General features: G+C 39.5%; 1 protein-coding gene across 8 annotated transcripts in view; it reads left to right on the top strand.

Annotated features, from left to right (window-relative positions):
- Erc1 (ELKS/RAB6-interacting/CAST family member 1) overlaps window positions 1–14,766 on the top strand; it is a 356,262-nt gene that overhangs the window by 149,954 nt on the left and 191,542 nt on the right. For all 8 annotated transcript variants that reach the window (XM_026788064.1, XM_026788065.1, XM_005365120.3 and 5 more), the window contains one exon: window positions 10,075–10,210. In XM_026788064.1, coding sequence (XP_026643865.1) covers window positions 10,075–10,210 — 136 coding nt within the window. The remainder of the gene's footprint in view (window positions 1–10,074; window positions 10,211–14,766) is intronic.

Here is a 14,766-nt window from a genome sequence, read left to right as displayed (position 1 = left end):
TCAGAGGTCCCAGCAGAAACCCTAAAAACTAGGAAAGCATAGAGTCCTCATACTTTAAGTTCTGAAAATAATTACCAAAAACATACCTTTTAATTGTTGGAGAAGTAAAGATATTTCAAGATCAACAGAAATAAAAACAATTAATGATCACAAAACCAGCACTACAGAAGATACTTAAAAGAATTGTATGCACAAGAGGGAGAATGGGGGAGAAAACTGGTCACAGTAACAGAGTATCTAGCGACATACAGATCTAATGAGAGGAATAGATAGGCAAACAAGAACTAGGAGAGAAACATATCCACCTAAGTCAATCAGTAATCACCTAAGATAAATCCAGGAAAAAGAAACAGCAAACATTACTTTAACCCTTGTGCTGGCTATTTTTATGTCAACTCCGTAAAAGCTATTGTCATTTGGGAAGAGGGAATCTCAGTTGAGGAAAAGCCACCACTGCATTGACATGTGGTACATTTTCTTGATTGATGATTGATACAGGAGGGCCCAGCTTATTGTGGATCCTGTTCCCCGTGGGCTAGTAGTGGTCCTGGATGCTCTAAGAAAGCAGGCAGAGCAACCAATGAAGAGCTACTAGTTCCCCAAATAAAGACAATAAACCAACCTAGTGAATCAAAACTCAAGAGCCAGGGACCAGAGAGATGGTTCAGCAGTGAAGAGCTCTCACTCCTCTTGGAGAGGACTCAGGTTCCATTCCCACCACCCTTGTGGAGGTTTACAGTCTTGCATAATTCCAGTTCCAGAGCACTTCATAATCTCTCCTGGTCTCTGCATGCACTTGACACATATGTGGTGTACCTGCATAAATGAATGTGAAAACCCATAGATATAAAAATAAGTCTTACTCTCCTTCCCACTACCAAACCAAAAAAAAAAAAAAATTCAAGATCCAGCTGTTCACTGTTCACAAGGGACAGACCTTATTGGTAAAATTACATACAAGGCACAAGGCAAAGAATGGAAAGCTGTATGTCTACCAAGCAGTTGCAAGTAGGAAACAGGCAGAAGTAGCCATTCTTAAATCAGACAAAGTAGACTTCAAGCCTAAGTTAGAAGGGATAAAGAAGGATACCACTTATTTATAAGGGAAAAATTCAAATATGATAGAATGATTATAAATACTTAGTGCATAATTTTTATTTACTGAGTTTATATAGAGACAGTTGGGTCCAGATTAGGATAATGCTTCTTGCTCAACAATAGAGAAGTCTAGGCAAACAAATGAAAAGAAAAACAAAAAAGTAATTTCAGACTTAGACTGTATCATAGATCACATGGAATTAACAGATATCTACAAACATTCTACCCTCCAGCTGGAGAATATACACTCTTCATGACACTCTTCAAGATATACTACGTGTGGGGCCTTAATCCAAGTGTTAAGAAATGTAAACAATCGCCAGGGGATATCTCTCTCTCTCTCTCTCTCTCTCTCTCTCTCTCTCTCTCTCTCTCTCTCATACACGTACTTTAGATGCACACACACAAGTAATATGTATGCCTGTGTGTAGATGTGACTAGCATTACTAAGGCTCTGGGCAACTTTTTCTTTTCTTTAAAATAAGAATAAAAACTATTGAGACATAGTCTCTAACTGGCCTGCCACCACCCCTAGTCTTAATTTCTTTTGTTTGTTTTTAACATATATTCTGGGACTCTTAGCTTCCTGTGCTCTCAGAGTAAGAACTTTACTGAATGGACCGTATCCCTAGCCTCAAGTAATACACTTTTGAATGATTGCCAAGTCTTTAAAGAAATCAGAGAGGGAATTTTAAAATTTCTAGACTCAAGTGAAAATAAAAACAGAACCTTTGGGATAGATCAAAAGCAAATCTAAGAGGGAGAGTCAGAGCTATGAGAATCTAGGTAAAAGAATCAAACCCAAGAAATCTCAAACAAATAACCTCATGATTCACCTTAAAGTCTTCAGTGCACACATAAACATGCACAAACACACGCATGCGCGCGCGCGCACACACACACACACACACACACACACACACACACACACACATAACCTTTATACTTAATAGCTGGGACAAAATAATAAAATTGGGGTAGACCCAGCAGGCAAAGGCAGATGGAGGGAAGAGAGAGAAAATTCAAATTTATAAAATTAAAAGGTATGTGGAAGATAAGCATGATAGATTCTTGTGAAACTTAGAGTGTTGTTAGGGAATACTTTGCAAACCTTTATTACAGTAAATTGGAAAGTCTGTATGTACAATTCCTACCAAAGTTAAACCAACAGAGTATATAAAACTGAAACATCTATAATTTATACTGTTTGAAGTAATAATAGAGTCTCACCTCCCCCCCCCAAATACCCACAGGATTGAATGGGTTCTCTGTCTAGTTCTACCCTATATTTAATGATAAGATTTCCTGTTCACATTCCCCCCACTTGATTGTCACTCGGCTGCAGTATACTTACTCTGAGCATCTTCTAAGCTAATACCACCTCTGTCTCCCTCCAGCTGCCCTTATGATCATCTACTAGGACTTTATCTACTATGACTGTTTTCTGATATTTACATGCTCCTTACCAGGGAGAGGACATGGTAGTCAGTAGGACTGATTGATAACTTATTGATTGGTGGAAATACTTTGCTGAAGTTCTGAGGGCAGAGTTTCAGAAAATACAGTAATCACTGCTCGGATATTGTCAAGAGCCATCACCTGTTGGACAAAAGTTTGTAAAAGAAACTGATAAGTACCTCACAGATTATATAACTACATAAATAGATGTTACTATATATAATATTATATAATTCACTCAAAGCCGAGCACAAAGAATAAAGACTAAAAAAAGGCTCAATCTTTTATGACAGATGGTTCAAAATAAATTAAATACATTCTTATTAACCTTAGTAACTACCAGTTTTTTATTGGTAAAACGTGAGCCAAGATGGCATGTTTGCTCTTCTGGACTACTATAAAGGTTGTGTGACTAAATATATGATTTTTCTATTTTTATTTGTTTTGAATTTAGACAGAGTTTTACTCTGACTGGCCTGGAACTCACTATGTAGAATAGGCTGGCCTTGAACTTTTGGAGACCTGCCTTCCTCTTCCTCTGCCTCTACTTTCTTGGTACTAGGATTAAAGAGGTTTGCTACTAGGCCTAATCAGATATTATTTTCTTTAAGGATGGCTTAGAAATGAACAAATGTTAATAAACTGTAAATTTTCTTTGCATTGATCACCTGCCACCATAACTGGCTGTTGCTTATCATTAGGACTGACTGATACCATCTGAACTCTTTTTTCTGATCATGATTTTTTTGTAATGGAATCATGTTTGTTCCTTTCTTCCTTCATTTCTTTTTTATTTTTTATTAAGAATTTTTTAATGATTTTTTTTTCATTTTACATAGCTATCCCCATTTCCACTCTCACTTTCTCCACATTGCCCCTACCTCACCTCCCCATCCACTCCTCAGAAAGGGTAAGGCTTCCCATGGGGCGTCAAGAAAGTCTGACACTTTCACTTCGAAGCAAGCCAAGGCCCTCTTTCCTATATCTAGACTGAGCAAGGTATCCCCCCCCCCCAAATGTAATCCTAGATGCCAGTTCAAGCACTAGGGATAAATTCTGGTTCCACTGCCAGTGGCCCCACAGACTGTCCAAGCCTCACAACTGTCCCCCACATTCAGAGGGTCTAATTTGATCCTATGCAGATTCGCTGCTATCAGTCCAGAGTCAATGAGTTCTCACTAACTGAGGTCATCTGTTTCTGTGGGTATGACCAACATGGTCTTGACCCCTTTGCTCATATTATCACTCCTTCTCTTGGGCTGGTCTCAGGTAGCTCGGCCCAGTGTTTCACTGTAGATCTCCCACTGCTTCCATCAGTTGCTGGTTGAAGGCTCTATGATGACAGTTAAGGTAGTCATCAGTCTGATTACAGGGGAAGGCCAGTTTAGGCATCCTCTCCACTGTTGCTTAGAGTCTTAGCTGGGGTCATCTTTGAGGATTCCTGTGAATTTCCTTAGTGCTGTGTTTCTCGATAGCCCTTTAATGGTATGATGGTTTCTCAGAAAATTGAACCCAGCAATACCACTCTTGGGCATATTCCCTAAGGATGCACACATACCACAAGAGCTTTTGCTCAACGATGTTCATACCAGCATTATTCGTTTTTTTTTTTTTTTTTTTGGTTTTTCAAAATAGGGGTTCTCTCTGTAAACGGCCCTAGGTATTCTGGAACTCACTCACTCTGTAGACTAGACTGAGCTCAAACTCACAGAGATTCACCTGCCTCTGCCTCTCAAGTACTTGGATTAAAGTTGTATGTACACCACCTCTACAGGCTTGAGACATTGTTTCTTTTTTTTCCGTTTTTTCTTTTGATTTTTCGAGATAGGCTGTGCCTCTGCCTTCCAAGTGCTGGGATTAAAGTCTTATGCCACCACCACCTGACTGATAAAAAATATTTTTTAAGAAAATAAAATTATGGAGCAATTTCCCTAATGAATATGCGTGCAAAAATTCTTAATAAAACCAAATTCAACAATATATTAGAAGGTTCATTTCCTGTGAACAAATTGACTTGATTCCATGGAAGAGAGAACCCAAACAGAACCACTGGCAGCCACCTAAGTTCTCACAAAGGTGCTAACAGTGAGCAAAACTAAATTGTAGGAAAGACAGCGTCTTTACAAATTGTGCTGGAAAACAGGATATCCACAAGTAGAAGATTGAAATTAGATCTGTACACAAAAATCAACTCACAGTAGATCAGAAACCTTGATGTAACAAAGCAAACTTCAAAACTGCTAGAGGCATTGTAGGGAAACAGTTCCAGATGTGAGCATGGGCAGGACTTTCTCGAAAGGCAAAGGGAGTGTGTGAACTAAAGCAAGAACTGAGAAATGGGCTGGACAAAATTACAGAGCTCAAAGCAAAGGAGGCAATCTCCAGACTGAGAAGACTGCTGCCAACCCAAGGAGAGCTCAGCCAGAGATGCTAGGAGAGGTTAATTCTTAGCGTCTCTAAATAACTAAAAAGTATAGGTACTCCAAACTAGTCCCGTAAATGGGTAAATTAATTAAACTTTCCTGAAAGAATTACTGGCCAGTAAGTATAAAAGGAGAAAAGTTCTTTGCGGCCCTGTAAATGCAAATCTCAAACTGTTGAAATCCCATGCTATCTTTATTGAAAGACTTATGAAAGCAAGTGCAGATAGAGTAGGAGGAAGGGAATTTTTAGTGTTGTTCCTACAGATGCATTCAAGAACTACATTCTATTTTACTAATATGCATTTTGATGATCTTTCTTTTATGTACTTACTATAGAAAATAACTAAAGATGGTATTTGGTGATGCAAGAAACGTACTGAGCTCTCCTCTGTTAAAGTTACTTTGTGATATACTCTGCATATATCCTTGCTCACATTCGCCATACACACAAGAGAAGGCAGGGAAAGTCAATGGAGAGAAGGCCAGGTAATGGTTACTCTTAGTTTTTAGAATGTAGTAGTAATAACCACAAACCTAAGAAAGGATATTGAGAGTGAAAATAGGGAACTGCGTGGAGAATTTGGAGCATATTCTACTTAAGATGGCAGCTATCTCATCTGTAACAAGAGGCTAAAAGTAACTTGTCTAGAAAAATGAAGAAAAAGAAGCTCAAAAACAAAAGCAAAGACGCCTTGTTGTCTTTAAATTTCTCCTTGTGTGTGAGCATGCCATCATGTGTGTGTCCTCTGTATTGCCAGAATTTTATTAAAGCTTTTGGAACTAATGAAGGCCAGTCATTTGAATGTTATGTTCAGCATTTTGAAAGTCAAAATGTGTATTTTAAAATCACACACAAATAGGGAATAGAGCATACTTGATTATGAGCTACGGATTTTTAAATTCTTTTCTGATATAAAATTCAAAACTGTGACCTAGTTCTGTATTGTAAGGAATAATTTTTTTTTTACTTTAAGATATAATTATGAATTTTAAAAGTGCTGAAAAGTAGAGTTGGTTTTGATTGGATCAAATGTTTAGCCTGTAATATATGCTTTTAACCAAAAGCCAATCTAGTGGTTTTAAGTGGGTTCCTTACTTAGTGTGTCAGAATGCTTCTAATAACCAGGCCTTGCAGCAGACATTACTGACTGCCAGCCCCATCTGGAATAGCTCTCAGATACAAAGTGAAAGGAATCTATGCATATAGTATGTGAAAAGTCATTGATCCACCATTTCTTCTTGACTCCCTTTTCCTCAGGAAACTACTACTACTCATAACTCCACGAAAGTGCGGAGTCTTAGGAGCTTCTTTCCTCCCATGAGATCATGGTGGGCCTACTTTAAAAAAAAAAAAAAAAAAAAAAAACAAAAAAACCCGAGTCTCTCTAAATTGACCTTGCTGCCCTTGAACTCGCTGTAGTCAGGCAGACATTGAATTGTGATCCTCTCAGCTTAGCCTGGGACTGCAGACATGCACAGTTATTTTTTAAAGGATATATTGATATGTTTTTGCCAGGGAGGGGTTTGTTTGTAAGACAGGGTCTTACTATGTAGTAGAAACTGACCTGTAATTCACTATGTGAGCCGAGTTGGTCTCAAACCTGTGATTCATTCTTCTTTCACAGTTTCTGGGGTGATAGAATTTCAGGTGTGTCCCACAACATGTGGCACTGATTTCAGCTTTCTGAAGAACTGCCATATAGTTTCATAATGGTTATTTCACTCTACTACGTTTCTTTTTTGTCCACATCTTTACCAACATTTGTTATCTGTTTCTTTTTTATTAAAGTCATTATAAGAGATGATTCGTTGCTGAGTGGTGAGGGCACACACCTTTAACCCCAGCACTCAGGAGGCAGAGGCAGGCAGATCTCTGTGAGTTCAAGGCCAACCTGGTCTACACAGCTAGTTCCAGGACAGCTAGGACTACACAAAGAAACCCTGTCTCAGAAAACCAAGAGAGAGTGGGGGGTGGAGAGGAAAGGATATGTTATAAGAGGTGTTGTTTTCTAGATTTGATTTGCAATTCCTTGTAATGTTGAATGTTTTCATGTATAGATATAATTATTTATTTGTCTATTGAGCACTTTTCCCATATAAAAGTTGGTATTTGCTTTTCCTTGTGTAAAATATTAAGTCTTTTGCTCATTTACCACCACCAACAAACCCCACTTTCTTTAAAATGGATTTTTTTTGTGTCTTGTTTGGACTGGTTTTACAATCCCGGGCTCACATGATTCTTAGACTTCAGGCTTTATGTGGCTAGGGCTGTGTGTGCCATTGTCCAATATCCTTAACTAATCTTAATTTTTTTCTTGATAGTGAAAAGAGTTTTAAAAAAAATTTTTTCTTTCTTTTTTTTATTGAAAAAAAGGGAAAAAAAGTTTCTGCCTCCTCCCAGCCTCCCATTTCCCTCCCCCTGCCCCCACCCTTCTCCCACTCCCCCCACTCTCCTCCCCCTCCTTCTCTAGTCCAAAGAACAGTCAGGGTTCCCTGCCCTGTGGAAAGTCCAAGGTCCTCCCCCGTCTGTCCATATCTAGGAAGGTGAACATCCAAACTGGCTAGGCTCCCACAAAGCCAGAACATTAAGTAGGATCAAAAACCCCGTTCCATCGTCTTTGGCTTCTCATCAGCCCTCATTGTTCGCCATGTTCAGAGCTTCCGGTTTTATCCCATGCTTTTTAAGTCACAGTCCAGCTGGTCTTGGTGAGCTCCCAATAGATCAGCCCCACTGTCTCAGTGGGTGGGTGCACCCCTCGTGGTCCTGACTTTCTTGCTCATGTTCTCCCTCCTTCTGCTGCTCATTGGGACCTTGGAAGCTCAGTCCAGTGCTCCAGTGTGTGTCTCTGTCTCTATCTCCATCCATCACCAGATGAAGGTTCTATGGTGATATGCAAGATATTCGTCAGTATTGTTATAGGATAGGCTTATTACAGGTTCCCTATCCTCAGCTGCCCAGGGAACTAACTGGGGACATCGCCTTGGGCTCCTGGGAGCCCCTCTAGGTTCAAGTCTCTTGCCAACCCTAAGGTGGCTCCCTTAACTAAAAATTGTGCTTCCGTGCTCCCCTATCCAACCTTCCTTTATACCAATCATCCTTCTTCCCCAAGTTCCCCCTATCTTCCCCTTCTCCCTTTTCTCTTCCCCTCTCCCCTTACCCCCATCCCACCTCACCCCCAAGATCCCAATTTTCTCCCCGGCAATTTTGTCTACTTCCCAAAGCCAAGAGGATAACTATATGTTTTTCCTTGGGTCCATCTTCTTACTTAGATTCTTTAGGTATACCAATTGTAGACTCCGTGACCCTTATTTATGGCTAGAAACCAATTATGAGTGCGTACATCCCATGTTCATCTCTTTGGGTCTGGGTTACCTCACTCAGTATAGTGTTTTCTATTTCCATCCATCTGCATGCAAAATTCGAGAAGTCATTGTTTTTTACCGCAGCGTAGTACTCTAATGTGTATATATTCCACACTTTCTTCATCCATTCTTCCATTGAAGAGCATCTAGGTTGTTTCCAGGTTCTGGCTATTACAAATAATACTGCTATGAACATAGTTGAACAAATGCTCTTGTCATATGATAGGGCATCTCTTGGGTATATTCCCAAGAGTGGTATTGCTGGGTCCAGGGGTAGGTTGATCCCGAATTTCCTGAGAAACTGCCACACTGCTTTCCAAAGTGGTTGCACAAGTTTGCATTCCCACCAGCAATGGATGAGTGTACCCCTTCCTCCACAGCCTCTCCAGCAAAGGCTATCATTGGAGTTTTTGATTTTAGCCATTCTGACAGGTGTAAGATGATATCTCAAAGTTGTTTTGATTTGCATTTCCCTGATCGCTAAGGAGGTTGAGCATGACCTTAAGTGTCTTTTGGCCATTTGAAGTTCTTCTGTTGAGAATTCTCTGTTCAGTTCAGTGCCCCATTTTTTAATTGGGTTAATTAGCCTTTTAAAGTCTAGTTTCTTGAGTTCTCTATATATTTTGGAGATCAGGCCTTTGTCAGTTGCAGGGTTGGTGAAGATCTTCTCCCAGTCAGTAGGTTGCCTTTTTGTATTAGTGACAGTGTCCTTTGCTTTACAGAAGCTTCTCAGTCTCAGGAGGTCCCATTTATTCAATGAGGTCCTTAATGTTTTTGCTGCTGGGGTTATACATAGGAAGCAGTCTCCTGTGCCCATGTGTTGTAGAGTACTTCCCACTTTCTCTTCTATCAGGTTCATTGTGTTCGGACTGATATTGAGGTCTTTAATCCATTTGGACTTGAGTTTTGTGCATGCTGATAGATATGGATCTATTTTCATTCTTCTACAGATTGACATCCAGTTTTGCCAGCACAATTTGTTGAAGATGCTCTCTTTTTTCCATTGTATACTTTTAGCTCCTTTATCGAAAATCAGGTGTTCTGGGTTTTTAAAGACACAATTTGTTGCTTCCTGTGGAGCTTCAGCTGGCCTTATAATCACAGCAGTCCTTCCTCACCCGTGCAGATACTGAGACTGTAGGCATGAATCATCATCCCTGACAACAGGAAGGCCATTGTAAACATAAATGAAATGAACACATTTAGACTGCCATGGTGAAGGACAGAATGATAGTGTGTTGAGACAGAGTAACATACAGAGGACGAGGTAAGAGTTTCCTTCTGTTTCTTCTGCTAAGTTCCTAGCCATTTAAAATTTACTTTCATTTTCCTGATACAGTAGATATGAGAAGATAGGATAAGAGTGAAGCAAAATTTCTAGAACATACCTTAATCAGCCAACTAATATTTCACTACGTTGATGTCAAGAGAGTACTTATGTGTTTCAGGCATGAAGCTTGAATCAATTATCATTTCACACCTTGCTGTGCCTTTCTTTTATTTTGCAATTTTATTGTGTGCATTAGGATACCTTTTCATTGGAAAACTGCAGCATTGTTGTGTATAGTTTGTTGCTTATATTGGTATATAGAAAAAAAATGGAATTGTTGAAAAGAATTTGCACGAGGAACATTTCATTGCCTTCCAGATACTCCTTGCCGCACAAGGCATGTAAATAAACAGTTACCCCTATCCATACATGAAAGCTTTGTCTTCATTTCTCCATCACCAGGCAAGTGAAAGACCAGAATAAGAAGGTAGCAAATCTGAAGCACAAGGAGCAGGTGGAGAAGAAGAAGAGTGCACAGATGCTGGAGGAAGCCCGGAGAAGGGAGGACAGTCTCAGCGACAGCTCTCAGCAGCTGCAGGTAGAGCCCCCAGTCTGAAGGAGTAATTGCCAGGATCTGATCCTCTGTTTTCTGCTGTTTGTTCTTCCTCTGTGTTCTCCTCTTTCTTCTCTTTCTAACCCTGCTTGCTGCCTTTCTCTTAGACTACCTGTTAGCAAAAAAAGAAATGACTTTTAAATAGAAAAGCAAGTTTTATTCTACAGCTATGTGAGGATACCTCAGCATAGGAAGAGTCATCTTGCATCAAGTTGATCACACTTAATTGGTAAGTTTAATTCAGTTTAATGAGTGTGTTACAATAAAGCCTCAGGATTGTCAGTACAACTGTCTGCCAATTCAATTGGATTGAAGTATGTTGGTAATTTTAGTGTGTGTGGAACTTTTTATTTCTTCCTCTTACTTTGTATTTTCCTCCTACTTTTAAAGTTTTAAAATTATTATTATATAACAGTAACTTAATAGTTACTACTTAATGTATATAGGGTTTTTTTTTTTTTGCCTAGATGTGTGTGTATCACTTTTGTGTGCCTCTCAGAGGGTATCAAATCCCCCGATACTAGAGTTACATATAACCATGAGCCACCATGTGGGTGCTGGGAATTGAACACAATACATTGGAAGACCTGCCAGTTTTCTTAATCACTGAGCCATCTTTTCAACCCCACCCCCTTTTTAATTTTTGAAAGATGTGCACCACCCTTTTAATTAATTTTTTTTATATGTACGGGTATTTTGGCTACATGGCTATCTGTGCACCGCATTTGCATCTGGTGCCTGTGGAGGTCAAAAGAGGGCATCTTATTCCATGTAACTGGAGTTACAGATGGTTGGGAGCTTCCAAGGGAGTGCTGAGAATCAAACCCAGCTCCTCTGGAATTGAAATAAGAGACCAATTATTCACATTAATTAACTAGGCCTAATCACAGTAGTAACAGTTTTAGTGTGAAAAATGCCAGTTAGCTTCTTAGTATTTATGTTAGGCCTAAAGCAGTTGGGGAATTCAGTTCAGAAGCACTGAAATATTGTAATGCCCAGCTTCCTAACTGACTCCGCAGAAGCTCCAATGCCATGTCTCCTATGTCTTTTGGCTGGCCCTATTTCTCGAGGCCACAATACTTTAGAAAGAAGGTATAGGTCTTAGAGTATACCAAGCATTTGCTGAACCATGTACAGCCTCGTGAAGGCAGCAGAAGTGCTTCTGAGGTGTGGCATAGTGTGCACTTCACAGTTCATAGCCGCAGAGCAGTGATGTAGAGATGCGGGGAGTTCATGTCCGAAGCTGTGTTAGGATTTACACGACCTCCATTCTAGATGTACGAGTTTTTCTGGTGGGCATTCTTTTGCTTCTCTTTATTCCACCTTTTGAAAGTATGCCTTATCACATTTGACAAAGTTTCATTTTGCAATTTTCTCTTCTTAACTACAGTTCTTTTCCAAATGTGAATCTGATCGGTGGAAAGTATTCATTTAGGGGAATTTCTTTTACTACCACTGAACCTGAGTAGTTCAGAATAATTTTTTTAACTTAAAATATTCATTGACCTATTTCCTTAGCACTTGTATTTGATTGTGGGAGGAACTGTTTTCTGGGTAGGGGATATAAAATGGAGAAATGCAGGTATTGCTGTTTTTTTGATTGTGGATGCAGCTTGAGCAGCTATTTGGTTTCTGCTGCCATGACTGCCTATCTGGTATACTGTACCTTGAGCTATGAACCAGGATGAACTGTTTCTCTGTTGTGCTGCGTTTGTTGGGTGTTTGGTTACAGCACCAGGGGAGGAAGCAAGGGCTGCAGTGCACAGAAATGAACAGGCTACTGTGATAGTTCACTGGCCTCTTGGACACTAAATTTAGGAAGTGCCCCTCAAAAAGATCACCCAGACATTAAAGAGGAGCCTGAAAGAGACAAAGACTAGAGGAAATAAGTTTAAACTAAGTGTGTTTAGAATGTAGTAAACAAGGTAGAGAGTGGGCAACTATAGATCAGACTGTGAAGGACTTAGTGACCACAGCAGGTTTCAATGAAAAGATAACAGAATGTGGTTTGTATTTTGATAGCATTGGGGTAAAAGGAATGACGGGAAGAAGACAAGTTGTGATGATGAAAGTGTTTGTTTTATAGATATTTACTAGTATTGTGTGACAGACATGGGAATAGGGTAGAAGACAGAACAAATCCTTCCTTCCATGGAGCTTACATTCTAGTAGGTCCTGTAGTATAATAATGGAAAGGAGAGTGGGTAATAGAAGGCCAATATGGAAAGAGAACACAGTGTGCATTTGAGGATTGAGTACTAAGAGGCAGAGTCATTCAATCCTAGGTTCCTGGCCCAGGTAGTTGAATATAAAATGGTTGTAAATAAGATGAGAGAGCCTGATGATGATGGCTATTGGAGTTGCCTGGAGAAAAGAACACGTCCATGTTCAACAGATACAGTGTCCATGAAATAGCCCATGAGGGATCACAATCAAAGAATTTGATATAGGAGGTTTTAGTTGGAGAACTCTGGAAGTTAATTTTTTAAATGACCTTTAAAATCACATCATAAGAAGCAGTGATTCCATCTCTAGATAAAATATAAGCAGAAGTATGTGAGGTTTGAGCTGACCCTTTAGGATTCTGTGTACAGGTGAGCTAGAGTAGATGAATATGAGGCTGGGAGCTGAGTGACTTGAGGCTGGTTTTGTCAGGAGAGGAAAAGGAGATCACTGCAGAGTGGAAGCAGAAGACAATCTTAGAACAGGAAACAGAAGCTTCCCACCTCACACACCACAACATGCTTGACTTTGGTGGAATCTCCAGGATATAACTACATTGAGTACTGATGAACATCAGTATATACATTGTTTACTACTGCCAAGACGCTGAGATGAGAGGCAGCCTAGCATTAAAGTTGTGTTTTACCATAACCTGGTCTGCAAGGCTAAACAGTGGGACTGTTTTACTCTCAGATCTTCAGGAAGTTTTTATTTATTAAAATATAATTGAAATGCTGCTACAATGAATATTTAAATCTTTAAAAAATATTACCCATCGCTTTGAACTGTTTTGCAATTTCAGTTGCTATTCACTAATACAGGACTTGAGTAATAAAGAAAAGTGATGTTCATGTTATTAGTTGTTCTGTTAAGTTCTTTCATTTCTCCTTCCTTCCTTCCCTCCTTCTTTCCTTCCTATTGGTATGTTATTTTTTTTAATAAACAAAGCTGGCCTGCAGATCAGCAACCACACTAGTCAGCTATACAGGCCAGGCAGGGGTGACACACATCTTTAATCTCAGCAGCAACACTGGTTAGCCATAGAGGCCAGGTGGTGGTGGTGCATGCCCTTAATCCCAGCACTAGAGAGGAATATAAAACTGCAAGAGACAGGTCGTATGCTCAGTTTCATCCTGAGATTCTTGGTGGCAGGTTCACTCATTTCAGTTTGAGGTAAAGGTAAGAGCGGGCCACTTTGCCTTTTTGATTTTCAGCGTGGACCCCCAATATCTGTCTCTGGCTTTTTATTGTCCATCTGTCCTCCCTCCCTCCCTCCTTCTCTCCCTCTCTCCCTCCCTTCCTCTCTCCTTCCTTTCTTCCCTCCCCCCTCCCTCCTTCTCTCGCCCTTTTTCTTATGCAGGAATTTAGCTTCATTTCAGTTCAGTTCTGAAGCATTTTTTCTAAGCCATAGTTTAACTTAAATTTGATGATTCACATCTCATGCAGGCTGTTAGGTGTCTTTGATAAACAATTACTGAGTACTTTTTCTGCAACAATTCTGCTTAGGGTTGGAAGGACATGGTGAGAATAAAAAATAGTATTTCTTTTCTATGTTTATTGTAAATTTTTTTGGTGTAGAATATGTCAAAAGATGTGGTTTAGTACAATTACAATAATTCTAGTTATAATAATTGCTATGTGAAATTGCCATATTTTAGTGAAACTATATTTGTAACCATAGATGATATGGATATTTCATCTTAAATATGGACAGTAATAACAGAGAAAACATTCTAACATTTCCGGAAGCATTTCTGTTCTAAGATTTATGTAAGTTTCGTGAATTTTTTTTTATTATTTAATGTGTATAGGTGTTTTGGACTACCTGTATGTCTGTGCAGCAGAAGAGGGTACTGGATTCCCCAGAACTGGAGTTGTACGTGGTTGTCATATACAATGTGGGTGCTGGAAATCAAAACCTAGTCTTAACTGCTGAGCCATCTCTCCAGCCTCATCTCAGGAATTAGAAGAAAATTGATTAAGTTTACATGAGCACTTGTAACCAACCAGTTTGAATCAAACTGTTAAAAGGGTTAATACCTCACTCAGGATAGTGTTTTCTATTTCCATCCATTTGTATGCAAAATTCAAGAAGTCATTGTTTTTTACTGCTGAGTAGTACTCTAATATGTATACATTCCATACTTTCTTCATCCATTCCTCCCTTGAAGGGCATCTAGGTTGTTTCCAGGTTCTGGCTATTACAAACAATGCTACTATGAACATCGTAGAGCATATACTTTTGTTGTATGATAAGGCCTCTCTTGGGTATATTTCCAAGAGTGGTATTGCTGGGTCCAGGGGTAGGTTGATCCCGA

The sequence above is a fragment of the Microtus ochrogaster genome, unplaced genomic scaffold, assembly GCF_000317375.1.
Source record: "Microtus ochrogaster isolate Prairie Vole_2 unplaced genomic scaffold, MicOch1.0 UNK1, whole genome shotgun sequence".
Lineage (NCBI taxonomy): Eukaryota > Metazoa > Chordata > Mammalia > Rodentia > Cricetidae > Microtus > Microtus ochrogaster.
The sequence above is the reverse complement of the archived record's forward strand: the minus strand, read 5'-3'. Positions and strand labels throughout refer to the sequence as shown.